We start from the raw sequence: 27,685 nt of genomic DNA, 5'->3' as shown, positions 1-27,685 counted from the left end.
GGGCAGCGTTAGTCCTTCCCTGGTTGGAGGACAGAGCCTCCCAAATACCAGTGAGACAAGAGAAGGGAAGACTTTTTACCACAGCCCAGAGGTTCTGACCCTATCAACCCACAGACACCACGCTGAACCTACCCCACTGTGTATACTGTAGATTGTCTACCCTATGGGCTTGGGCAGGACAATGGGCGATAGTCCTACTCCAGGCATTGTTTACTGCAGCCAGTGTACTGAGTCATGAGGCCATTAAACCAACCCCGACAGTAACTGATTAGCACTGATTTATTTATTTTTTTTTAAATTTAAACCTGTTTCATGAGCTTCTCAGATGGCTGACCTCTTACCTCAACAGCCTAACACATCGGTAGTTTCTGAGCTACAGGAGCTGGAATCAAGGAGCATTATTGGTAGCACTGCCCAAAACAGAGACAGACCAAAACGCCTGTTTCCACTTGAAAGTAAACACTGAGAATAAAGACGTCGGTTTCCGGGGTCCTTGCTAGCAGTCTGCCAGCCCAGCTGTCACTTGCTGCTGGTCTCCTGGCAGCCCCTTCAGGTGTCCTGGCCTGAATCTACTGTTAGGACAGAAAAAAAGTCCCTTGGCTGATCATATCCTCTGTCATCTGGCAGGAAACCTAACGTTTGCCTGCTCCCGTCCCGGGTCTGTTTGCTTATCTGCTTCCTTGTAGGGAAGAGCCTGCACCACAGTGTCCGGTTTAGGGGGATTTTCACTATGACCTCACCCTGCTGCAGCCAGCATCCACTAGTCTCTGCGCCGCAGCTCGCAGCTCGCAGCTCGGGAGGGAATCCACATTCATGAGGCATTAACCCAGGCCCCCTAGCACATCTCAGATGAACTCCAACTCCAGTTCTTTCTCAATCGGGGAAGCGTGGGAGGGACGGCCTCCCAGGGGTCCGAGAATGCCAAAAAGAGCAGGGCTGGCGGCTTGACGAGGTTTGGTTATTGTTCAGGGCTTGGGAGAGCAGGATGCCACGGAACCACCGTAAGAAAGTGCACCAAAACCCACCTAGGCTCGCGCCCCGCTGTTTGAATCACATTCCAGCCCAAGGCTTGGAAGTGAGGCGCGCCCCCGGCGGTCACCTGACCACAGCGGGGGCGCGCACGCGAGCCACAGCGTGACTGGCCGGCCCGGGGCGGAGGGCGAGGAGGAGGGCGCTGCGTGCGTGCGTGCGCGTCCCCGGGAGCCGGCGTGCGCGTGCGCGTCCGCGCCGCGGGGCCACCGCCCCTCCCGGGCCCGCCCTTCTTCCCTCCCTCCCCTGCTCGCCCGGCCCGCCCTGCCCGGCCCGCCCTGCTCGTCAGTTCGCTCCTTCCCTCCCTCCCCCGGCGCGCTCCGGCCGCCGCAGCGCTCCCCGCCCTCGAGCCGCGGTGCCGGAGTCGCCCGGCGCCCGAAGAAGAGGTGGAGGGAGCCGGAGAGGCCCGCCGAGGCGGCGGCGGCGGCGGCAAGATGGCGGACTTCCTGCCGTCGCGGTCCGTGCTGTCCGTGTGCTTCCCCGGCTGCGTGCTGACGAGCGGCGAGGCCGAGCAGCAGCGCAAGTCCAAGGAGATCGACAAATGCCTGTCCCGGGAGAAGACCTACGTGAAGCGGCTGGTGAAGATCCTGCTGCTGGGCGCGGGCGAGAGCGGCAAGTCCACCTTCCTGAAGCAGATGCGGATCATCCACGGGCAGGACTTCGACGAGCGCGCGCGCGGGGAGTTCCGCCCCACCATCTACAGCAACGTGATCAAAGGTGCGGGGCGGGGGTCGGCGCGGGGGGCCGGGGGCCGGGCCCCGGGGGGGGGGGGGCGCGCGGGGCGGGCACCGCCCTCAGTCCCGGGCTCGGTCCCGGGCGGGAGGACCGGGCCCAGCGGGCGGGCGAGAAGGGGGCGCGCCCAGGGCACCGCTCCTGCCGCGCGGGGTGCCCCGGTCCCCACGGAGAGGGAATGCCCTCAGGCTCCCCGCTTTCCTTCGCGCTGCCCGGGTTGGGGGGCACGGCTGGTCTCCCACCCCGCCCTCCGCCCGGGAAGCGAGGAGAGCCGGGTGCCCCGATGAGGCAGGAAGACCCGGGAGCCAGCCCCAGACCCTCCGGCCCGGCCTCCCCGCCCCTGGTGGGGGACCCGAGTCACATGGGGTCGGCCCGCTCCCGGCTCCCTGCTTCCCGGGCGCCTCCTGAGCTGGGAGCTCTGCGACTGTCGCGATCGGGAAACTTTTTTGCCGAGACGCGTCAAGGGCAAAGGGTGACCGTGCCTGGGTCCTCCTGGACAAGGATATGAAACTTGAGGGTGTCATGTTTGCTGCGCAGGTACCGGGGAGAGCAGACCCGTTATAGTTTAAAAAAATAGCATCCGTGGTTTCTCGGCCCAGAGTCGGGGCTGGGCAGGATGTTTGCCTGTGATCACTATGCACACGTTCCTCTCCCTCCCTCTCCTCTCTCGCTCTTTTAATAATTTGAGGGGGTGCACACCACAACTTGCTTCAATTCTTTAAATGAAATTGTGCATTGGTATAAAGAACCTTTGACCTAAAAAGGATGTGGAGCCCGTACAGGTAGCCCATGAATCAGTGTCCGCTTGGATCGTCGACTCTGCTACTTGACATTACTTTAAAAATCAAACTTATACGTTGTTCTTCAGTGAAAAATGCACAAGACTTTTACTTCTGGGATTTCAAAGGATTAGAGAAGATGGCTTTCGTTTTGCCATTTGAGCGATAAGCAGCACTTGTTTTTCTTAGCACCAGATATTTTCTGTTTTAGAAGACGTTTTGGCAAACTTGAGATGCAGAGTCTGGTCCTTCAGGTGCATCCAGATTCTCTTTATTTCATCCGGGTAGCAGTTATCTAGGAGTTTGCGACAGGTTTCAGGTCTTTTCAGCATTTTTTTAATGGAATTTGTTTGTTTGTTTGTTTGGGAAGTACTTAAGCAGCTCCTTTGGGTCACTTTTTCTCCCAGAACTGAGTAGAGGACAACTGGGTGTGTGTGTATGTGTGTGTGTGTAGTGGGGGGGGGGGGGGGGTGGCTAATGTTTGAGAAGAGCACTAGGCGGGGAGCTCCCAGGCCACAGTGAGCTCCAGCCCTAGCACCACTGCAGTTAAGCCGTGCAAAACAGCTGTATTTATCCTATCTTAATGTTTAGCACTAAAGTAATTAAGGTCTCTTTCAAGGCCTCAGACTCCACCTTGCCAATTCTTAATTCAAGGTACCTTTGTATCCTGATGTAGCTGAATTCAGGAATTACGTCAATGAATAGAGTTGACATGTTAACTGATTATGAGCCAGGTAAATACCTGGTTCTTACATGTGCCCATTTTGAGCATTGAGTATGAGATGCAGTAAGTCACTAGACATCTACTTTTTTGAGTTGGCATGATCAGAAAATTGACAGCACAACAGTTTTTCAGTTATCCAAACAAATGAGTTCTTGATGTTATGTGACTGTTTGATGGACCAAAGATGACAGTGTAGTGATAGTGGGCTTGAACTAATCTCTGTGAGTTGAAATCTCTGTTTTTATCTTTTTTTTGCATTTGGTCTTTCTTTTAGGGAACTCTAATGCCATCCTGTGACTTATACTGACGTGAAGCTTGAAATGCTTTTTTGAGTTTTGAATGTGTTCCTAAAAGACTCAGTGTTGGATTAAGCAGGATACTTAGGGACCAAATAACCTGGCATTTCGTAAATGAATGTCTTTTTGAGGGGCTCAGAAAATCTTGGTTGCAGCGTTTTCTTCAGAGCCTGGACATCAGTCTATGCAGCTTTTTTTTTTCCTCTTGTGACTGACTACCTTCTACCTCAGAAGTTATTTTATAAATTAGAACATGTTAAAATCGTTCAGAAAGAGCAGTTGTTTAATAGTACATGCTTTTCAAGGCTCTGATTTTATGACTGTAAATAACTTAGCTTTTTTAAACTCTGAGAAGTTACAGATGTCTGTTTTGATGTTGGTCTCCATCTTTGGAGGAGGTAGGTCTGGAGTAGTAAAGAATTTTAAGAAAATAATCCTGGAATAGAATCTTTTTTCTTTTTTTTAAAATATATTTTATTGATTTTTTACAGAGAGGAAGGGAGAGGGATAGAGAGTTAGAAACATCGATGAGAGAGAAACATCGATCAGCTGCCTCCTGCACACTCCCTACTGGGGATGTGCCTGCAACCAAGGTACATGCCCTTGACCGGAATTGAACCTGGGACCCTTCAGTCCGCAGGCCGACGCTCTATCCACTGAGCCAAACCAGTTAGGGCAATGGAATAGAATCTTTGAGAATCTAATGATTCCTATCAAACTTACTTTCTTTCTTTTTTTTTTTTAAACCAAGGTATGAGGGTGCTGGTAGATGCTCGAGAGAAGCTTCATATTCCTTGGGGAGATAACTCAAACCAACTCAATGGAGACAAGATGATGTCATTTGATACCCGTTCCCCCTTGGTGGCCCAGGGACTGGTGGAAACTCGAGTTTTTTTACAATATCTTCCTGCTATAAGAGCATTATGGGCAGACAGCGGCATACAGAATGCCTATGACCGACGTCGAGAATTTCAACTGGTAAGAGATTTGTTAAAATGCTGTGATTTATTTTAATGACATTTATTATCTGAGAGTTACACACCCTTTTCACTGACTTCCGCAATGTAATATATCTGTGTAGAATTTTAGCCTCAGAGATTTGGCTATATAGATGAGCTGTTTACTAGCAAGGTAAAAATAAGGTAAACCCCATAGATTTGGTGAAGCTGTGATAGTTAATTGATCATTTTTCCTTTTTGAAAGTAAGATAACAATTTTCGTAAGCACTGCTACACTTTTTCTGCTTTTGAAAATAATTACCTCTCTATTACAGCAATAATATTCATCCTTTTTAAAAAAAATCAACCTTTTACTCTTGGACTAAGAGTTCAATAACTGAACTGTGTTCAACTGTGCTATTTGGTCTTTAAAAGTATTCATTTTTTATGATACAGATTAATAGAGTGACGGATTAAAGTCCTTAATAATCTTTAACAGTCATTGTGCTTTTCATACATTTGCATTCTGTTTTTGCATGTGTATTTTTTTAAGGCTTCTAAGCACATTTTACAAAATGAATTTTTTATTTTTTCAAAGAAAAATTTCTGGACCAACTAAGTGGGTGTCCTATTCCATTTGGGCTGTAATAACAAACTACGATAGACTTAAAAACAACAGAAATGCATTTCTCACATTAGAGGTTGGGAAGGTCAGGATCAAGGTGCTGGCAGATTCAGTGTCTAGTGAGGGCCCACTTCCTGGTTCATAAATGGCCACCTTCCTGCTACGTCCTCACTTGGCTAAAATGTATCTTTTTAACAAACAAACAGAAATCTTAGTTATTTTATCTAAGTTATTAGGTATCTGTTTTACATGGGAAGCACCTAAGTTTTATATTTATTTTTTCTACTTTGTCTTAAACAAGAACATAAAACTTTGTAGCTGTTACAGAGGGTGGAAGAGAAAGGATCCGATCTAGGTTAAAGATACAAAAGTAGTAGCTAAGATAGATTTTTGTTTAAATCAAGTGTTTTGTCATTTAATTGTGAATGCTTTGATTGTATTCTGGGTTTTATTTGCCAAAGACTGGAAAGATCCCAGGAATGATAGCAATCTAGACTGTATACAATTTGGAGCTAAGATCTGAAGTGTTATTGTACTATGATCAAAATAAAGGGACATTACGAGTAAAACTGCTTAGAATGTTGTTTGGTGGTGTCATGGCATTAAAGCCATCCATATTTATGGGTGTGGCTACAAAATGACGTACAGCCAGCAGTCTTTGCCATTATAGTTTGTACTCAGAAGCAGTCTTAGCTCTAAGAAGTTCTAAAAAAGTGTTATGTTAACTTTGTATAAAACTGATACTTAGATCTGTCTCTGAATTATGGCTCTCATGTGTGTCATACAGTCTAGCACTTGGCTATGTGCTATTTTGTATAGTTCTCTTCTTTGGTGTGTGTGTGTGTCTTGTCAAGTAATTTGTCCATTAATGGAAGGCAGAGATTACCTCACAATATTGTGAAAATTGAGTAGCTGGCAACATTATATGTTGCAAATTATTAATTTAACTTAACAAGTGACCTCCATCCAGTTCTTAGACTTGTAGTTAACTTTTGTCCTTTGGTCAGTATCTATCTATCTATGTATATATTCTATATATATAAAAGACTAATATGCAAAGTGTCCCCATGGGAGTTCAACTGGCTCGCTATGACGTGTGCTGACCACCAGGGGGTGGCATAGAACGAAGTAAGGCTCCAGCCAGCAGCTGGGGAAGGGAGGCCCCGACTGGCAGCCAGAAGGAAGGCCCTGGCCAGCAGCCGAAAGGCCCCATCAGCCCTGATCACTGGCCAGGCCTAGGGACCCTACCCATGCACAAATTTCATGTACCTGGCCTCTAGTTTGTTATATGAGTTTTGGTAGTCTTGCATAAGTTCCTCCCCACAACCCCTTCTCATCTCCCTTCACCCTCTCTCCTGTTTTTAAGTGCTGCTTATTCTCCTTCTGAATTCATTTTCCCAACAAACCACACTTTCCACTCTTAAATTTTTTCAGGATGTTATTCATCTTTCCAGGTCAGGGAAGAAATGCCATCTGTAACAGCATGCAGTTCATATTGACTGAATGAATAAACGACTGTACTCTAAAGTTCTCTGTGGGAAAGTTCCATAAGTCCATTTAATTGAAGGTGGGCTTCACTGGCACTTCTTGAATTTGGACATTCACCTCTTACTGTCTCTTATCAAGACTGTCTTGTCATCATTGTTGAGAAAGCATTCCTAAGTATTTGCCATTAAGAACAAATAGCTAAAAACCACTTAGGATGAGGATCTGCATGTTCTTGACTTGAGCCAGCTGATGCTTCAGGAGCAAAGAAGACATTGGGCAGGAGAGACAAGTTCTAGAAATACAATTTTCCTGATAAAAAGTAGACACACAAGAAAAGAGGGACAGGGCAAAGATATAATTTTAAACTCCTGGAGCACATGGATTCCTCCCCCCCCCCCCCCGCCCCTATATATTCTTGGCATTGTTAATGGTATCTGGTGCTCAACTATTAATGATTCTCATACTTTTTGGATGCTCTGTGGTGCTTGACATAGTGTCAGGCACTGGGAAGGCACTTGGCTCATTAAAAATTTTCCTCCAAAGTCATATTCGGTTCCTTCTCTTGTCTACATACAGCCATTCCCCAAGTCCTGTCTTTTCTATCCCTGCAACATCTCTCGCATCCACTCGTTTCCTCCTCTACATTTTTGTTCTAGTACCTCTTGCTTGGATTCCCAGGTAATCTTGGTCATATACAGCATGGGTTTGCTCAGAAAGGTTTGCTCATCCTCTATTGCCTAAAGAACAGAGTTCAGCCTCTTTATTTGATTCAAAACTAGCTAGCTTACCTATGATTCCAACAATATATTCAATATAGCTTATTTGTCTACTGCACACGTCTTACAACACCTCAATTCCCACATCCCCTGATGATCTGCTTTCACAGCTCTCTTCACAAAGTCCCTCTGTCAGGGTTTTTAAGTACTGTGTCTGTTCATTAGGTCCTCCCCTTCACTTAGAACAGTGGTAATCAAATTTTAATGTGACTAAATGCACTCCATAGACTCCTTAAGTCAGATTCACTGGAATGCTTGCTTAATACAAAGCTAAACAGATTCCAAGACATCATCACAAGAGGATCTGATTCAGGAATCTGGGAGGGGACCCAGTGATCTGTATTTTTAGCAGACAGCCATTGGCAATTTGGATGAATTTGTTCCTTGGCCACACTGAAGAACAGTGCTTAGGATCAAAGCTTTCCCCATGGTCCCGGCTGGAATGCCCCTGCCCGTGCTCTCTGTGGTATGCTTGTGTTCTAACCCTCACATGTGTTCGAGTTATTTGCATTCTTGTTTGGCTCTCCCACTGAAGTAGAGGCTCCTTTGGTATGACTTGTTTGTCTTTTTCTCTCTCACTAGCATAAGACCTGACATTTATTTTATTCCCTCATTTTTTAGACATACTGAATTAATAAGGTTATTTTTTTAAAAAAAGAAACATCTCACATTAAGTTCCTTCCAGGAAATATGAATTATTTTTGTATTTTAATTGGTTAATTTTCCAGGAGATGGGAAGTCCTTGTGTTGCAGAATAATTTTTCTTTTTTGCAGTGTTTAATAATGTATATTCTTGAATCTTGGATAGAAAGAGTAAACAGGGGAAATGAGAGGTAAAATTGGCTATTTTTGTTTTAACTAACAATTGATTATTAAACTTATTAATGCATATTGAAAGGAAAAGAAAATGTGTCGGGTTGTTAAGCCTCTCTATGGCTTTTTTGCTTCAGATGAATGACTGCCCTGTTACTAGTTTTTGGGACAAGGGATAGGATAGTGATATCACAGCTTAGGTTTCCAGCAGTCCAGTCGTTTGTTAGTAATAACTTTGGGTGCAAACATGAATGTTTTTTTCCCCCTGAGTTCTCAAAGGCAAACATTTCCTTTTCTGGTTAGTTTCATTATGGGTAAGCTAAATAGCTTACTGTGGAAAAAGAATTTAATCTGTTGTTATAGCTTAAGGGACCGTTCTAGTTCTTATACACTAGCACACTGAGGATAATACCTATATCCTAAGAAGTGGTCTCTGTTGGTTCTGGGTTTAATGTTTGTAATGCTCAGTTTTGGCTATGCATTCACTGCAGCCTGCCACTGCATTAAGGAGACACCCTCTCTTACGTGACAATAGTTAGGGAATTTGGTAAGCTAGATGACTAAAGAGGTGGGAGTCCAGAGTTGGCTAGGAAATGAAACAACTGGAGGTATGTAGTAAAACTAAGAAAATAACTAGGGATTACTGCCAATTAAATTTTTTTGGATTTTTAATATATAGTTACTTATTCAGAAATATAAGCAAACTTTGTAGACTTGGGTATATGGACAGGAAAGTGTGTGACACTGGGAGGAATACTCTAGAGCAGTGGTTCTCAACCTTCCTAATGCCGTGACCCTTTAATACAGTTCCTCATGTTGTGGTTACCCCACCATAAAATTATTTTCGTTGCTACTTCATAACTGTAATTTTGCTACTGTAAACAATATGTAATTATATATGTGTTTTCCGATGGTCTTAGGTGACCCCTGTGAAAGGGTCGTTCGACCCCCAAAGGGGTCGTGACCCACAGGTTGAGAATCGCTGCTCTAGAGCTTCCTAATTTCTAGAAACAATTTAACTTGTCAGCATTAATACAACTTCCTGTAATAACCAGTCTTTCTTTTTTAAAAAATATATTTTTATTGATTTCAGAGAGGAGGGGAGAGAAATAGAGAGATAGAAACATCAAGATGAGAGAGAATCATTGATCGGCTGCCTCCTGATTGATTGCCCCCTACTGTGGATCAAGCCCACAACCCGGGCATGTGCCCTTAACTGGAATCGAACCTGGGACCCTTCCGTCCGTAGACCACCGCTCTATCCACTGAGCTAAACCAGCTAGGGCAACCAGTCTTTTTTTTGCAATCCCTAAAACCAAGCTGTTTTCTTTGTTATCATGGTACCTTCAGTTAGATGTAATTTTTCTTAAGTAGTACAGTTTGTACTTGACATAGTTACACTTCTCCAAGCTGATGGGGTAGTTTATTCTGTGTAACAAAGTAGCTATTTAATATCATGTATTGGCTGCTGAAAAGAGCTGAGTGCTAAGTAAGAACTTCAGGTTGGAGTAAAATATTTATTTTCACTGTAGCATAGATTTGAAATACTATAGAGTTAGAAGCTTTGGTTTATTCTTTGACACTAATTTGGATTTGCTTTAGAAAATGAATCAATTTCTGCTTTCAGTTGTAAAGTATGACCATGTTCCTGTTGAAGAAGGATTCAGTTCATTTTCTTTATGAATAAAAGCAAAACAGGACTTTGACTTCAAGTTGCTAGATACTGATTGTCTACTGATTCTAGGCTTAGAGTTAAATATTTCAGCCTATATAAGATAAGGATTACATGTAACATTAGAGGTTGTAGAGATTTTAAAATTCAGGTCTCTATGGGTAGGATTTCTTGTTGGTGAATTTGATCAAATGTCAGAGTGGTTATTCCAAACCTTGGAAGCCCAAAGCTATAGTACTGTTTACATTAAAAAACAAAAATGTTTTTAGCATGTACTTATGCAAAACAACTTTCTGAGATTGTGTGTGAACATGTATATATGTATGTATACATAAGTATATGTCTTGATGTGTTTTGTTATATTGATATGTTCATGTCAATATATCTTATATTTTGGGGTGGGAGAGTAGAAACTTGACTAGCTATGAGATTTGTGGGCTCCCCGTGCTGAAAGGGGGATTGTAAAATACTTTGCTGGTTTCTGTATTTCACTTTTATTGCTAAACAAAGCTAGTGATAACAGTAATTTATGCTGCTCTGAAAATGTTTATTAAACAACTAAGGGATGGAGCAAGGAAATGATTTTGTTAGGAAAACTAGATGTTAGTTTCAGAATTTCTACTAGAGTGTGGACCTAACCCAGGAGAAAGCTTTGTGAGCTCACTTTTAAGGAAAGCATAGCATGATGACCGAAGGAGTCCCTGGCTTGAATATTCCCTGTTGACCCTCCTCAAATAGGCAGCAGCCCAACCAAGTTGAGGTATCTCGTCATATTAGCCCCAAACAGGTGCTAATTTCTTTCTCCAGAAAATGAATTCAAGTGCTGATAATTCTATCACATTTTAATACTTTATGTTTTATCAGAATGCCTTTGTACTTTTCAAAGCTCTGACACATACATTGTCATGCAATACTTAAAAACAAAATACAGAAATAGAAAATGTGTTATTGTTCCCACTTCACAGATGAAAAAATTCAGATGCAGAGAGAGGTTCCTTAAAGCTTTGAATCACAGAACCAGTAAATAATAGAGTGGACACTGGAACCCAGACCAACTCGTGGCCCACAGCACTAGCCACTAAACCATCTTGCACGCACTCCAATGTTATATTCATGGAGCATTCTCTTCTTTTATTCCCAGACTCTCTGACCAACACCCATACACTCAAATATTACCATTCCTCTCGTAAGTTCTAGCACATTATTAAATATGTATAAGGTTTTCTTAAGAATACATAACATTGCACTGATATTCATACAGTTGTTTTTTATATTCTGAACTTTCATAATACTCTTGTGCCATTTCTTTTTTATTGTATTAACTTAGGTTATACTTGAGATATAAATAAACTTAAATGACATTTAATAGTAAATGTATTAACTTAGAGTGGCACAGTTCGTCCTAAGCACTATTCATCATGGGAAAGGCTGTTTGAATCCTCACCTCCTTGAATACTAAATGTACTACTAGTCATCCTCTACTGATGTTCCATTAGTGAGCATGGTCTTTATTTATTTTTATTTTATTTTTTGTGAACATGTTTTTCTTTTTAACTTTTATTGATTTTTAGAGAGAGAGGAAGGGAGAGAGAGAAACATTGATTTTGTTGTTCCACTTATTTATGCATTGATTGATTGCCTCTTACATGTGCCCTGACCAGAGATCAAACTCACAACCTTGGTATATTTTGAAGATGCTCTGACCAACTGAGCTACCTGGCCAGGACAGTGAACCCTGAAAAAGAATGTTTAATGGCAACCAGTTATCTGAAAGGCAGCCATATATTTTTCTAGGAAAGTGTCATTTGGAAATTAGCACATATCTGGTATATAGTTGCTCTTGGTTTGGAGAAGGGGATATCAGAACACTATTATTATTTTTATGAGCTCCTTTTCAGTGTTGCTCAGATAATTGTCACAGTTCTCACACTATTGAGCATTCCAGATTGCAGTTTGTTGCACATTTTTGTTATAGTTAGAAACTATATTTTTATGTGCATGTTTCTGAAAATTAAGTGATTTTTATTTCCTTGCTTGAAAGTACTTCATTTTTTTTCTAGTTGCATGATACAATTCACTTTTATGTATATGGTAAATATATATATTTTGCAAGATGCCTTTTTTCGAGACAATTTGTTCCATCCACATTAGCAGAGCATTATTAGAATGGGTTTATACAGATCAAGGAAATTGTTTTGTTTTGAGAACTGCACTAAAGTTACCATCTTCTGCACTGATAGTAGTTGTTCATCTTAATCTTTCAAATTTAATCTCTCTGCTTTGGGCAAAACAAATTTTTAAAAATTTAAATCACTTTGGTGAGTGTACTTTTTCATCCCAACTACTCTACAACAGATTCAGAATACTTGAGTAGAATTACTTTTCCTTGATTTATTTTGGTTTTGGTCTCAATCATAAGACCTGTGTACTTGGTTTTGCTGCATGAAACTTTACTTTGTATCTTCCAAACAAATTAGAAAATAACCATGTTCAAATGTATTGATTTATTTTGCATATTGTAAAACATTTAGAAATGATTTTAATGTGATAGCCTTAAGATTTGATACGGTTTTCTACAATGCCATGAGATAAAGTGGAACTTTAAATGGCCAGCCAGAAATCGTGTCCTGGCTGTGCCACTCACTGTGTGAGCTTGAGCAAGTCCCTCAGCATCTCTGAATTTCTGCAACTGAAAATTGGGAACTATCCAAGGACCTACTGTTACTAATTTTTGTAGGGATTACATGAGATAATCCATGTAAAGGACTTTAGTGCAGTGCCTGACACATATTAACCGTATTATTAATATTAGCCATATGCACATAAACCATATGTAGCTTTTTAAAAAATAAAACACTGTAAGCTTTTATTTGATTCATTCTTTGAACTTGCTTACCAATATAAAAAATTCTGAATTCTAAATAATGCAGAATATGGCTTACATTCTCATTAGACCACATGTTGTCTAATAAAGGCAGTACTTCCGAGAGAGATTTGAGGTTTTCATTGCTACATTGGTTCTTGCTGCCTTCTCATGTCACTTTGCTTGATTTTCCATCTAATGTGTAGTCGATTTAGCCAAATCCTTAGCTTCCTGCCCCTTACTTAGTGTGGTGAGATACCTTTGGCTTAGGTGCAGGTGCTCTGCTGTCTCCTTCCCTCTCCCTCCTTTGTCTCTGTGGCAACCCTCCACCCTCACCTACTGTGCTCCTTCCCTTTCTGCCATTTCCTGTGCCCGTGGTGGGCAGAGGCTTTGTGAGTACCACTCAAGTTAAAGAGGGTATTTGGGTTTCTTTTTCCAAGGTAAAAAAAAAAAAAAAAAAATCCATATATTTATAAAATACAAAATTATTTTCTTTTTAAGATTTCATGTACTTTTATGAGATTTTAGGACTTCTGACCATTTTATATAAAAGCCAACTAAAACAGTCTAATAGAGAATTTCTACTTTTTCTCATGGAGCAAAATAAACAAATTTCAAATTTGTTCCCCTAAAGAAAATTTTTTTATTGACTTAGGCATTTAAAACAATGTTAGCCAATGAGCAAAACTTTTACACCCCCCTGCCCCAAATAGTTTTAACAGTGTCTTTGGGTTTTTTGAGCTGGAGCAGCTGCATGTATCCTGTTAATAGGACATTTCTCTTTTAACTCTTCTAGAAAGGTTAAAGAAAAAGAGCTGGAATAATGAATAATTGGGGCGAGAGACTTTCACTTTCCTTTTCAGTAAAACTCATGGAAGATACTAATAGTGAGCAAAGGGACTAGGTTTTTGCTAGAGATTCACCCACATTATTATTGCCTGGCCAACTGTGTGCTACACAAGGCCTAATAAATAAGAAGATAGACATGATTATACTTTAGACAAGTTGCTATTCAAATGTAAGATGGTCTCTAAACTCATTTTTATTGATTTTTTTTAAAAAAAAACCTAATGAATAATTGAATGCTATATGCTGCAAATACTTTTCATTTTAGTTGAAATCATTAAAAAGAGTAATATGATTTAGCTTATTGAGTTAAGATATTGCAATGTAAATGATTTGCTATTTTTAACTGTTATTTGCCACATTTGCAGTAAAACTGTCTTTATTAGCTACAGCTTCAGAAATGATAGAGACTTAAAATTGTTACCATATAGATGATATACATTTTAATTCTGGACTAGGGCAGAGAGAATTATATTTGCTTAATTTTTTCCTTGACCTTTTAAGTTATGTTATGATCAAATGTTGCAACGAATTAGAAGGTTTTCACCTGTTGTATAGCATTTTGCACATTTGGCCTTAATGTAAGATATCTTTCTTTTTTTCTTTTTTTTAATTGTTCAAATTTTTATTTTGATGCACAGTATGAGAAATGTACCTTTAAAACAACTGAATTTTATGGAGAATGAACAGCAAATAAGTTAGACCCATGTTAAAATGAAAGGTCAGCTAAATGTCTAAATTTAAGGATATAAGAACCACAGATCAACTTCGATTCCACAGTCTTCTTTAAGAAGTTGAAGTCTTTCAAACAACTCTGCTATGAACTGGTCCAGAGCATAACAGCTTTTGTAAAAGAAGGCTCTTTATTAAAAAAAAAACACCTTTATTCTGTAGAAATGCATTATTTGATAGAATATATATGTCCATCTGATGGTTTCCTATTTATTTATATTTTATACTATATGCAAGTATTAAGGTTTAGAGCATGACTTTGAGTATGTATTTTCATTATGATCATTTGAATTCTTTTCTCTTCATGTGAAAATTGAAGAGCAAATGTAAAAGTCTATGAGGGTAAGAAAGCCTTGGGGAGCAAATTTCAAGGGTTCAGTTATTATTTATTTAACAAGTCTGATAAATCAACTTGTCAACTGGCAGCTTTCAGCAGTCTTTGGTAGCATGTCCTTGAACACCTAATACTGAGCAGGCATTTGTTTTAGGCTGGGTATTTGCTAGTGAACCAAATGAAAATAATCTCTGATTTCATTCATCTTAGTGTTAGTTGGAGGAACTTACATTACAAACAATCCCATATGTGATAAGTGCTCTGAAGGAAAAGAAAAGGAACCTGTGACAAAACAAGAGGATGGTTTGAAGAGATGGACATTTAAGTTACGACCCCATGGGTGAGAAAGGGTCAGCCAGGCGAAGAGAGGGAAGAGTTTGACAGGCAGAAAGAGTACCATGTATGCAGGACCTAAGGTGCAGAAAGCTTGCTGGAGTGTGGAGATTGGAGGGAAGTGAGGCGAGCAGTCAGTCAGTAAATACTCATCAAAAAACCTTTCTCCTGTTCTGGATGCTAAGCAGTTCCAGAGCTAGGTGGTAGCCATTGAGATGTAGGGACGACAGTGGATTCAAGGTAAAAAAGTCATTGGGGTTCTGACAGATTGGATATGAGGTGAGGGAGAGAGGCATATGTTAAGAGTAAAACTCTGGTTTCTGGTTTTAACAACTGGGTGGATGGTGCTTTTTGCTGAAATGAAAAGACTGTAAGAAAAGAATTTGAGTGGGAAGATTAAGACTTTAATTGGGCATATCAGGTTGAGATCTGTGAGACATGCAGGTGGAATCAAGTAGACAGTTTGCTACATGAGTCTGGAATCCAGAATAGAACTTTGGGCTAAAAGATGGAAATGTAGGAGTTGTTTGTATTTGGGTGATATTTAAAATCTATAGGATGTACACAGTTATTCAGGGAAAGAGTATAAAAAGAAATTAGGGCTCGGGATAGAGTCTTGAGGAACCTTCAACCTTTTGAGAATGTTCAGAAGAGGAGATGCTAGCAGAAATGGCCAGAAAAATAGGAGAAATCCAGGAGATAGGAGAAATCCAGAAATCCATGTAATGCCATGGAGGCCCCGAAAGTGTTTCAGTGAAGAAAAACATGGTCATTGGTGTCACATGCCACTGAGAGGTCTTGTAAGGTAAAGACTGGCATGTCCATTGATTTTGGCAATGGGGAGGTTTTGCTGACTGTGGCAAGTGACAGACTTGGTAAGGATGAAGTCAGGCCAGAAGGGCCTGAAGAGGGAAGAGAGGTGAGGAAGTAGAGAAGATCCACTTGAAATGACTGTTCTCATTTCCCTTTGCAGTACTTTCAACCACCTGGCTTAGTAGGTTGGGTTTTTTCAAGTCTTTTTAAAATTCAGGAGGACATTGTATTAACTAGTTTCTTTGAATCTCACTGTGAGAAGAGTTAATAGCAGTTAGTAATAATTAATCTGTTAGGCCAGGCAAGCACAAGACCTTTTCACTTTGTACTTGATTGTTTTATGACCATTTCTTATATAATGGGGCAATAATTGGATCAGTTATACAAGGCACTCATTCATTTCTTTACTCTTTCAGCAAACATGTATTGAATACATTCCCATAGTATGTTTTAGGCTGAGTGGGCAGGCCCTGGGGACTGAAGAACTGCCTGTCTAGCTGTCTTACAAGAGGCTCTCAGTCTAGTGGGGAGCAGATAGAAAAGTCAACCAACAGTGTTTGTAAATGAGAATGACAAATGCTGTAGTATTTGTTGCTTTTCTGCCAAGAGTATGCAGAATCACTAAGGGTTTACTAACCTAGAAAAGACCTACGAGAGCATGTTGTCCTGTTCACTTCATTTTATACATGAAACATGGGTCCATAGAGGTTAAGGCCACAGGTAGTTTTGGTGATAGAGCCATGATTCAAACTCTGGGCTGTAGGACTCCGTAGCCCATGTCTTATGTTCACAACCAACCATGCTTTCCTGTGTCCCTTTATAGCACAATTAACTAAATAGTGATTTGGAAAAGGAACTGATTACCAATATAAATTTTGAGCTATTTCCCACCTTCATCGGTATTTAGAAACATTCATAGGTTGCATTGCTTTGCTGTCTGACGTGTTTGCCAGGTAGATGGGAAAGGGAAGATGATTAAAGCTTGCGCAGGTTGTGTGGAGCTACTCTGCTGGCCAGAGTTGGGAATAATAGGTTCAACACCTAACTGGGAATAAAGTGATCTGGGTTTTCCTCTCACCTGCTGTGTAATAAAGGCATAGGATTTATTAATTGATGTTGATTGTTAATGTTACTTAATGTTGATTATTGTGTAATTTTGAGTTGTGGGGATTTCAAGATTCATTGTAGCACATCATAGAGCAGAACTTTCCATCCGGTGTGCATTCACAAGGACTTCTGGGTATTGTGAATTGCTCTTATAGGCCCTCTATTGGTTATCAGGGGAATTGAAACTATATTTGGGAAGTATGACCTGTGTTGGAAAACTGTGTTTTTTGTTTCTTTTTAACAATTGAGGTCATTTCTTTTTTGAAAATAAAAAAAATTACTACTGAAAGGTTCTAGTTCTGCTAGCACAGCTAAATATTTTTTTGTTCGGATTGTATAAGATTGACCCTTTCCAAAAAAGTATTTTAGTTTTGAGGAATTCTCAAAACGCTAAGCTTTTTATTGTTATGTGAAAACTGGAATGTAGGAAAATTGTTTTGTTTTATTTTTTGAGGGAATTACCCGCTCCAGAATCCAAATTAGCTTTTTTTTTAAATTTTATTTAAAACTATATGTCCATTGTAGAAAAGCATCCAGTCAGCCACTTATACACCACCACAGATATCTTTGTTGATATTTGGTGTATTTCCTTCTGGTATTTCAGTACAACCTTGGTGTTGAGATAAGCTTTTCAGGACTTTCTGTACAGTTTTATATCCTGTTCACTTAGAAGTGCAACGTTAGTATTTCCTGCAGGCACTGATTTTCTCAGAACTGGCAAGGCATTCTTAGAAAATGTATGTGATTTTTGTTTGTTTGTTTACATGGAAAATTCTCTCTCGTGTGTGTGTGTGTGTGTGTGTGTGTGCGTGTGCGTGTGCGCGTGTGCGTGTGTGTAAGGAACAGAAACTGGTCATACTAAATGGTAACATAGAATAAATATGCAGTAAATTACCATGTTGCCTAATTAAGCAGTGTTATATATCACTAGAGGCCTGGTGCACGAAATTCGTGCACTGGGGAGGGGCATCCCTCAGCCCGGCCTACTCCCTCTCACAGTGCAGGAGCCCATGGGGAGTGGGCCTACGCCTGCAGTTGGACATCCTTAGCACTGACACAGAGGCAGGAAAGGCTCCTGCCACCACCCCTGCGCTTGCCAGCCATGAGCCCAGCTTCTGACTGAGTGGCAGTCCCCCTGTGGGGGCACACTGACCACCAGGGGGGCAGCTCCTACATTGAGCGTCTGCCCCCTGGTGGTCAGTGCGCATCATAGGGACCTGTCGTTCCACCGTTTGGTCAATTATATAGAATATTAAAGCTAGCCCCTCGCTGTAATATTAAACTTCTTTCTTAGATTTAAAATTTGTATTTCTCTTTTTGTTGATTTTTAGAGAGAGAGAGAGAGAAAAGCATTGATTTGTTTCAATTAATGATGCATTCATTCATTGATTGCTTCTTTTGTATATGCCCTGATTAGACATCAAACCTGCAACCTTGCATGTCGGGGTGTCATTCTAACCAACCAAGCTACTTTGCCAGGGCCTGCATTTCATTTTTACAGGAAGAAGATTTTTAAGAGAAATGCTGGCCTTCACTCAGAAACCTGTATTATTTTTTAAAAGTAACTGTAGTTTTTATACAGACTTTTGAGGATAATTGATACTTTCTAAAATAACAAAATTGAATAGCATATAAGTATTAGGTACACATGCATAAATATAAGATATCCATGTATCCAAAAATGTGTTAGACATATGGCTAAGTTTTTTTCTCATATCTCTAGGATGAAGCATTTTAATAAAATAAGAGAATTACTAAACTGCATTGTACATTTTGTGTTATGTGTAAATTGGAATTTGGTAGGACTACAGGAATACTCTTAAAAACTAAAATCTAACTTTAAATTATTTGGTTGGTAAGTCTAATTGAAAAATTGGATATAAAAAGGAATTTATTCATTTGTGAGTAGTGGCAAAGAAAGGGCAGTTTATAAAATAAAGTGATAATTGAGTTCTTTCCAAAAATCTCATTTCTAATTTTGTGCACTGGTTTATTTTTATAGCTTATATGCAAGAAAGAATTAAAATTAATTGTCTAAATTAGGTATTCTTTTGGACATTTGATTTAGGCTGTTGTAAATTATCTTAGATTAATCTGGATAGGTACTTAATTTGATGAAAAATATTTTCAAGTATTGGGGTGGTTTATGTTGTTGTACCTAACTAATTTTGGCCCTTTTGGAAGTTTTAAATGATGCACATAGAAAATACTAGCAAGAAATTTGAAATTCTGCATTTAGTTGGAGTCTACATAATTTTGACCTATCTACAAAGCGAAGGGCAATAGTTTATATTCCTATGACTATAAGTAAATCCTCTCGCTCCTTGTGAACCAAACAAAAGACATGAGTTAATACTTTAAGCATGCTTTAATGATGAAGATGACAATATCACCCTTATTAAAAACATGTACTGTGCGTCACATCAATACTTTAAAATGCTTTTTCCAAATAAAAATGAATAGAGAACGTCATTAAACAAAAAGTAGGCCATCTCAAAGATAAGGAACAATAAAATAGGTCCTTTGTGAAGACCAGGCAAAATGAGAACATCGGGAGGGCAATAAATGAAAGGAGAAGTGAAACTGCCCATGACAGGTTCAGGACCAGAGAGCTTGATGCCTGCCCTGTGTGCAGAGCTGGCCTCTTTATTATGGTTTATTTTGAAGTTAAAATTAAGGGGAGAAAAAAAGACATGGCACTCATCATAGAGATGATAGATTTAAAATGTTTGAAATAGGATGATTTCAAGATCTTTTAATTTAGAGTCATTTTCAAAGCTATGAACACACTCTTTAAATATAATCAGGCCTGGTTTTATATTTATTGTCTTTAAGGAATATGTATAATGTTCTAATCTTAGATTTCAAACAGTGTGGGCAGAGCAATATCATGTGAATATGTGAAGAAACAATAGAGAAAGGACAAGTCAGATGGGAAATTGAGTAATTATCTTTGTTACTAGCCACTTCCTTAGACTGAATGAAGAATCTTGGTTCATTAACCAACTTTTAACCCCACCCTTTTTTCATTTTGTACCTTACTTCTATTTGGCATTCAGTTCTTGCTATAAACCTTACATAAGTAAATGTTAGATGGAAAAGTTTATATTACTCATAGTCTGTGCACAGAATGTTGTCCAAAAGGATCCTTATTTAGATGTGGCTTCACAAAGATATTTGCAGGGCTTCAATTACTACTCTATGTAAATGTGAATTATTAATTTAAAAAAAACACCTATAGGTCACTTTTAAAGGCAGGTTAATAAATTTCCTATTGACTAGATTTCTCCAAACATATGCTTAATGAAACCTGCTTAATGAGTATTCAGAAAACATTTTGACCTGGCTTTGTTTGGGGATTATAAAACTAATGAAAATTAAAGGCATATTATACCTTATTATGGCAATAGATGCAATATAATATGGTAACACAAGTCACAGTAGTAATTAATTTAAGGAGTAAACAGATTTGTAGTTTTCTCTCATATCTCTTGATTTTTTTTCTCTTTAAAATATTTCAAACTTGCAAATAGAAGGACTGGCTATGCATGGAACGGATGTAAGCCACTTTAAACCATTGGACTTTGCAATTTTAGAGCACAAACATCTATCTAGTAGTTTACTAGTACTTCAGGAAGTGTTTTCTTACTAAATTATTAAAACACTTCTCTCTTTTCCAACTACATTTTTGTGTAAGGCCAGATTTTCATCATATACTTCAACCAACCTAAAGTAGCAGCAGTTCAAATTCAGAAGCAGATGAGCGCTCACTATCTTTTATTAAGATATGTTAAAATAGATGCACAGGCGATGGGTTTATTGACATATTAAAATGAATTATTAAGTAAAATATTTGTTAATCTCTTGGTTTTACTTTCTAATATGGTAAATAAATACCAGTAGCTATAAGCCACATGAACAAAGTCTCTTTGGGTTCCTCAAGAATCTTAAGATGTGAAAAGGGATCCTGAGATAAAAAAATGTGAGAACTGCTATTTTAATTCCTTATGCCTGAAAGTGTGGTCCCAGAAGTCACTTGAACTATGGGAACTACTCCCTCCCCCAGCCCATCTCCACTCCAGTCGGAACTACAGTATAGCAAGGTCTTCCTGTGATTCTCCCATACAGTAAGGAATCCCAGCCTTCAGGGTCTTCCGGCAGGGGAAGTGCCTCAGTAGAAATCCAACAGGCAAAGTGAAAACACAGGGAGAGCGCACTGGGAGATTCCAAGACCCAGAGCCTTCTTTCCTGAAATGGTTTCCTCTGTTAAAGTATTGCCTTTTAGGAACACATTCTCACACAGTTTAGATGCTTGGAATTGCCTGGAGGGCCAATTGAAACCTGGGCTCAGTGAGAGTAGGCTGGCCACTCAGGAAAAGAAGACCTATTGGAGACAGAAGCCTGCCTCCATTACTCAAAATCTTCCTTAGCAAGGTGTGTCTCCAGGCACATGCCTATAATTGGAAGATATTTTATACGGTATTCTCACCTCATCTCTGGTTTGCTCTTGTCTCTGAAGATAACCACCGTTGCTATAAACTTAAGGCAGAAAAATGTAGACAAACAAAAATCCCACTTAAAGTTTAGTTGATATCAAAAGCATACATGCAATCCAGGCAGATGATCACATTTATGTAAAGCATTTGTGAAATTAACCAGGCTGTGGCACTTTGTGGCAGAGGCAGACATTTATATGTTTTTAGTGGGGTTAGTGTTCAGTCTGAAACAAACTATGTTTGGATTAAGTGTACAACCAGACAGTTTAATATAAACTGTTGTAACAAAATCTTCCATTTCTCAGCCCTAATAACTGTTTGTTTTCTTCTTGCTTTTAGGGTGAATCTGTAAAATATTTCCTGGATAACTTGGATAAACTTGGAGAACCAGTAAGTTTTTTAATTGAGTGTTCAGTGCCATTTGAAAGCAATAGTCAGGATATTGATGTCAGGAAATTTAGAAAAAGTATGTATCAGGCTATTTGCTTCTTTCTGTGTCCTAATGGCAGTATTCTGACTGTTCCCACTTCATTTTTTTCTCCCTCTACTATCCAGATCTCTGCCATTTCCTTAAAGAATTGCCCTATCCGCTGCTTTATGAAAGTAAAACTGTTTAGAGAAAGAAGTTTATGTTTGAAAATGAGATTGCATTTTATATGTTCTACTTTACTGTCTTTTGGGTTTTTTGTAAACAGAAACAGAAAGAACACAGTGAGTTCATTGATTTTAAAACCTTTCAGAAAACGGTATTTTCCAGCTCGGGGCCCCTTTGTGTTGAGTTACAGTGTAGGAGGGCTAGATACTGGAGGCCCAATGAAGAGACTCCACGTTGTAGGAGAAAGAGTTTGTGATTTTCCTGCGTGTATCCCTCAGAGCCAGCAGCTCTCAGCTGGCTGTGGCTGGCCCTGGCCTGCGCCGCCGCGGGCAGAGCAGCTGCACTGTTTGTTCTCCGTATTGGATTCATGCAGAAGACACCATTGGGAGAAAGGTTCTGCCGCCTAGAAAATGTTTGGAAGCCATTGCCTTAGAGTCATTTGTTACCTGCTAGGTTTAGTGCTGTTCTGTTTTTCTCCTCGTAAAGCTAATTTCTGTTATAAATTTTAATATGATCTCATGGGTTCTTTGAGATATTTAACTTTATAACTTAAGGGAAGCACAACATGAAACCCATTGCAAGTAGGAAAGTAACATACCGATGGATCTAGGACATGTGAAAAAGTGCCCTCTTTTTATTCTAGCAGGATAATTTTTGTATTTTCCCTTATTTTGTATTTTGCTCAATTGTATTTGTCTGCCCTTAAAACCGGTGTTTTTCTCCTACCTGTTTCTTACACACAGATGTTCCAGAAGTTGGGATCCCCATATTTATCTGTTCTTACTCAGTCCACATCAATGAAACTTTTTATTAAGTCTTATCTCATTATCACTCTTCCATCTGGTCAGATTATAAGCCTTAAAAAATGTTAAGAGAATCCTTAGTAGATAAACTAATTTTTAAGAGTTTTTTTTCATGTTTTCCAATCCAAACACTGACCTGCTCTTCTTTTTTTTTTTTCTTTTATACTTTTGAAATATATATATATATCTTTATTGACTTTGGAGAGGGCGAGATAGAAACATCACTGATGAGAGAAAATCATGAATCGGCTGCCTCCTGCACTATAAGGGCACGATCCTGCAACTTGGGCATATGCCCCGACCAGGAATCGAACTGTGACCTTCTGGTTTATAGGCAATGCTCAACCACTGAGCCACAGCGGCTGGGCTGACCTGCTCTTCTTAATTTGCCTTTCACATAGGCCTTCTTTGAGCATACCGCTTAAAGTAGGTCTCCTCTTGTTTTCAGGGTCAGCCCTGGCTTGTTTCAAACCTCCTTGCTCTTATTACTACAGTTGATTTACTTAGTTCTATGCTTATTGGTCTTTTGCTATAGGCCAACTCCAGTAAATTTTGTACTAACTACTTGGTGTCTTATATTGAGGACAGTTCTGAGGCTACATCTGGAATAAAAAGGAAAAAGTGCTGTAATCAGTTGGTAGTTGTAAAGGAGGGAAGAGTTGTAAACCTGGGTGCGCTGGACATCGGCCACCCATTCTGTACATATTAGACAAGTCACAGGATTGCATTTGCTTCTCCATCTCTGACTGTGGCACCAGGGCCATTGAAACCCTTCTGTGTGCCCAGCCCCATGACCCTCTGGTAGGTGGAACAGCACCTAGATCGAGGACCTGGGCTCCAATCCCAGTGCTATCACAGACTGGCTCTGTGTGACCTTGGGCGCTTCTAAACCAGTTTTTTCATCCATGTCATAGGCATAGTAAGAGAACCGACCGCATGGGGTGTGGGACAGTTCCATGAAATAAACCCCCTGTCTCAGTCTGCTCAGGCTGCCATAACAAAATACCACAGCCTGGGAGGGCTTAAAGACATTTATTTCTCACAGTTCTGGAGGCTGGAAGTCCAAGATCAAGGTGCTAGCTAAGGAGGGTCATGAAAGCCAGTCAGCAAAGTTCAGATCTGATGGAGTGTGGGTGGTTCCGAACTCACCATGCAGGAGGGGTCAGTCTGGGGGTGGCTTAGAGGTGAAACCAAGAGGTGCAAGGCATTCAAGGCAGAGAAACTAGTGAAGAGATGGTGATCCACACCTGAGATGAAAGAAGTGGGACAATAAGGAGGAAAGGAAAAATGTAGGAAAGATTCAGAGAAGGAACAGAGGATTTAATGTGAGATAGGAGATGATAGAGAGGCTTAGAGAATGCAGACATTGTTGGCGGGACAGGAAATAGAAAGGAAAATTTACTGGTTGGAGTTGGAGGAGTTGGTAAGGAAGAAAATGAGTTTTCTAATTGTAGACATTGTATTTGTGAATAGATTGTCAAGTGCAAATGAACGGTGAGCATTTAAAAATGAGACTGCAGAGACTTGAGTGGAAGTTTACCTGCCTGTCACAGCCTTCTTGATTTCCCTCTCTACCGCAAGTGGCCGTGGTGGTGGGTGGCTGATACAGTAGGAACTGCTAGATAGTAACATAAAGTATGCCAAACACGACTCTTAAGCACTTCATTCCTTTAACTCATATAGTGCTCACAGCACCCCTAGGAATGTTATTATATTTTACAAATGAGGAAATTGAGACAGAGAGGTTAAGTGGCTTGTCCAAGGTCACACAGCTAGTATTAAAGCTGACCCTAGAATTCACATTCCTAATCACTATTACTGTTACACCATTTAGTATTAAATGACATTGTCCTGTGTTTTATGCTTTGTATGAATTAGCCTTTAGCTTCCTAACTAGAATGTTAGCTCCTAATTAAGGCAATAATAAATATGTTTTTATATTTTTGGAACTAGAGCATTTTAAAGAAAGAACAATTCAGGGCTGGCATGTTTCTGAGGCATCTGGCACACAAGTGCACTGTGAATTGGTACCACCTTCCTAGAAAGCAGTTGGGCATTTAGTGTCCAGGGTTGTCAAAATGTTTATAACCTTTGACCTCATAATCTTATTCCTGATTATTTAGATGTTTGCATGAGAATTTTAATTGCTGCATCTCTATTAATTAAAGCAAAAAATTAGAAACAACCTAAATGAGCACTAGTAGGAGAATGTTTCTGTAAATCATATCACATTCATCCATCGATGTAAAGTAGGTAGGTATGTGAACAACAGCTAGAAGGAAACCTGGAAATGCCAATACTTTGGAGTCCCAGAGTTACTTAATAAAATGGCTGTTAATTACAGATAACTGTGAACTGCCTCCTTTTTTCCTTTACTCCAACACCCTATTTTCAGGAGATAAGTTTACAATTCGCATTGTAAGGACACTTTCAGAATCATATTGCACTATTTGGAAAGACATAAAATGCAGCATTGCAAATAACAGCACTGTTTTTAAAAACTTGCCCTGATTCTAAAAAATATGCTGACCTTGATGATGAGAATTTAAGGCTCTTCTGTTCAGTGTTGCCAAAAAGCTTTGTCAACGTTCTGGAAAAATACTAGCCTAAGAAGAGAGAAAGTCAGTTATACTGCATAACAAAGGCACTGGTACGGTAGCCAGTGACGCGTGAGACCAGCAGCTTCTGTCTGCTCAGGGTCTGGTAGTTGTCTGAGCCTGCTCACAGAGAAGGGCTCATTTGACCTTTGCATAAACTGTCCCTTAGAGGCAGGTAGGCAAGCCATCGTCACCTTCATTTCACAGGCAGAAGTGCTGACAGAGTAAATGACTACTTGTGTCAGTAGATGAGACAGCTGGAACACAACTACACCATACCCTGGAAACAGACCTAGAAAGTGGCCAAGTAAAGTCAGCTCATGAGTTACAGTAGAGGAAGTGTTTTCTATGTTTGTAATACAGCAGCGATGATAATAACATGGAGTGACCAGCATAGAGGGTCTTAGTCATTGAGGCGGTAAAGGAATGTTTAGTGTGGATTAGAGAGAGGCAGAACCTAGAAGTGATCCTCCTGAATTGACATTCAGACCTCAGGAGCAGGTGTATGCATGAGCAGTTGGCTGAAACTAAGAGTGGGTTATGGTGGGGAGTTATACTGAAGGCAGATACACAGCAGTTGGTAGATAAGACCTTACTCAAATTTGAGCAGGAATGAAAAAAAAAAAAAAAATAGGTGCTGCTCATTTGTAGTGAATTTTGAACCGGTCGTCGTACACTAACATTTTAATATATTTGGCATTGTATAATTGGAATAATAATAGTATTGATTCTTTAGTATTATTAAGAGGTGTCAACATGTTAAGAAGATAATTTTGCTTGCATATCCGTTCACTAGACACTTAGTAGAATATTAAAAATTCTAATTCTGGTTCCTGAGTATAAAAGCTTTTTTTTTCCCCCCAGAATTATGTTCCATCACAACAAGATATTCTGCTTGCCCGAAGGCCCACCAAAGGCATTCATGAATACGACTTTGAAATTAAAAATGTTCCCTTTAAAATGGTCGATGTAGGTGGTCAAAGATCAGAAAGAAAACGTTGGTTTGAGTGCTTCGACAGTGTGACATCAATACTTTTCCTTGTTTCCTCAAGTGAATTTGACCAGGTGCTTATGGAAGACCGACTGACCAATCGCCTTACAGAATCTCTGAACATTTTTGAAACAATCGTCAATAACCGGGTTTTCAGCAATGTATCCATAATTCTCTTCTTAAACAAGACAGATTTGCTTGAGGAGAAAGTGCAAATTGTGAGCATCAAAGACTATTTCTTAGAATTTGAAGGGGATCCCCACTGCTTAAGAGACGTCCAAAAATTCCTGGTGGAGTGTTTCCGTAACAAACGCCGGGACCAGCAGCAGAAGCCCTTGTACCACCACTTCACCACTGCTATTAACACCGAAAACATCCGCCTGGTTTTCCGTGACGTGAAGGATACTATTCTTCATGACAACCTCAAGCAGCTTATGCTACAGTGATATACAAAAGACTTGCTGTTTTAATGCCTTTTTGTCTTTTTTATTGTTTTCTGTTTGTTTTGTTTTTTCAAATAGTTTACAACAGAAATTAGAAAAATCTTGATGCTGTGTTGAAGTTCTTTGAAATCTGAGTCCTTCTTCTGCAGACTTTGGTTTGTGGCTGAAAGCTGCTGAATAACAACACATTGCCAATATCTGCTGAAGTTTAGGCTTTGATCGGTTTCGCTATGGCTTCCATTAGAGTGGAGTTGTAATTTTCTGCCAAACCTCAGTCGAGGTATAGTTCAGGCTTTAACACCTTCCACTTTCAAACTGAATTGTCCTGTAGTGCCAAGTATAGCAGGTGTCCTTGAGTATTTGTAGTATGAGGTTGAGAATATTCAGTTCTAAAACAAATAAGATACCTTTTGTCTGCCTGACACATAGCAGCAACACTCGTGCCTAGCTTTATGGTGACCTATTTTGAAATGACTATTGGAAAAAATTTTGATCTTAGGAATGACATTCTATAGATTCACCAGATTTAGCCTTCATGTATTTTTCATACATGCATAACAGTTGTTTTGTTTTAAAATTTCTGTGGTTCCTAAAGGTAATGTTTTTAGTGTTTTAAAGTTTACATGAGGATTTCTGGTTTGATGCTAATGGAAGTTCACAAATGGTACGGGGGAGCAAAAGGCAAGCAAGTGCCATATATAGTGTTTTGGTCAAAGTTATGAGTGAAATACAATTTACCCTTTTCATATTTAAATATGTAATAAAAGTGTCGGATGTGAAACATCTTGGCGATGGCAGTAACTAAAAATTGCAAGCAACTTGATAACAGAACTTTCTAAATAAACATAACCTTTCCAGAT

General features: G+C 39.8%; 1 protein-coding gene across 1 annotated transcript; it reads left to right on the top strand.

Moving 5' to 3' along the window:
• The first annotated feature begins 1,314 nt into the window (after positions 1–1,314).
• On the top strand, positions 1,315–27,685 carry GNA13 (G protein subunit alpha 13). Its single transcript, XM_036339868.1, has 4 exons — positions 1,315–1,746; positions 4,312–4,538; positions 21,736–21,786; positions 26,256–27,685. The coding sequence occupies exons 1-4, from the start codon at positions 1,464–1,466 to the stop codon at positions 26,826–26,828; spliced, it is 1,134 nt and encodes a 377-aa protein (XP_036195761.1). The 5' UTR covers positions 1,315–1,463; the 3' UTR covers positions 26,829–27,685.

This window comes from Myotis myotis, unplaced genomic scaffold (assembly GCF_014108235.1).
Source record: "Myotis myotis isolate mMyoMyo1 unplaced genomic scaffold, mMyoMyo1.p scaffold_m19_p_17, whole genome shotgun sequence".
Classification (NCBI taxonomy): domain Eukaryota; kingdom Metazoa; phylum Chordata; class Mammalia; order Chiroptera; family Vespertilionidae; genus Myotis; species Myotis myotis.
Note: the sequence above shows the minus strand (reverse complement) of the source record. Positions and strands in the feature narration are given on the sequence as shown.

What these genes read in the sequence shown, in the direction of transcription:
- GNA13 (XM_036339868.1), top strand. Translation starts at nt 1,464, where the DNA reads ATGGCGGACTTCCTGCCGTCGCGGTCCGTGCTGTCCGTGTGCTTCCCC. An exon ending in GACGTCGAGAATTTCAACTG is followed by an intron (nt 4,539 to 21,735) that starts GTAAGAGATTTG and finishes TCTTGCTTTTAG; the next exon opens with GGTGAATCTGTAAAATATTT. An exon ending in TGGATAAACTTGGAGAACCA is followed by an intron (nt 21,787 to 26,255) that starts GTAAGTTTTTTA and finishes TTTTCCCCCCAG; the next exon opens with AATTATGTTCCATCACAACA.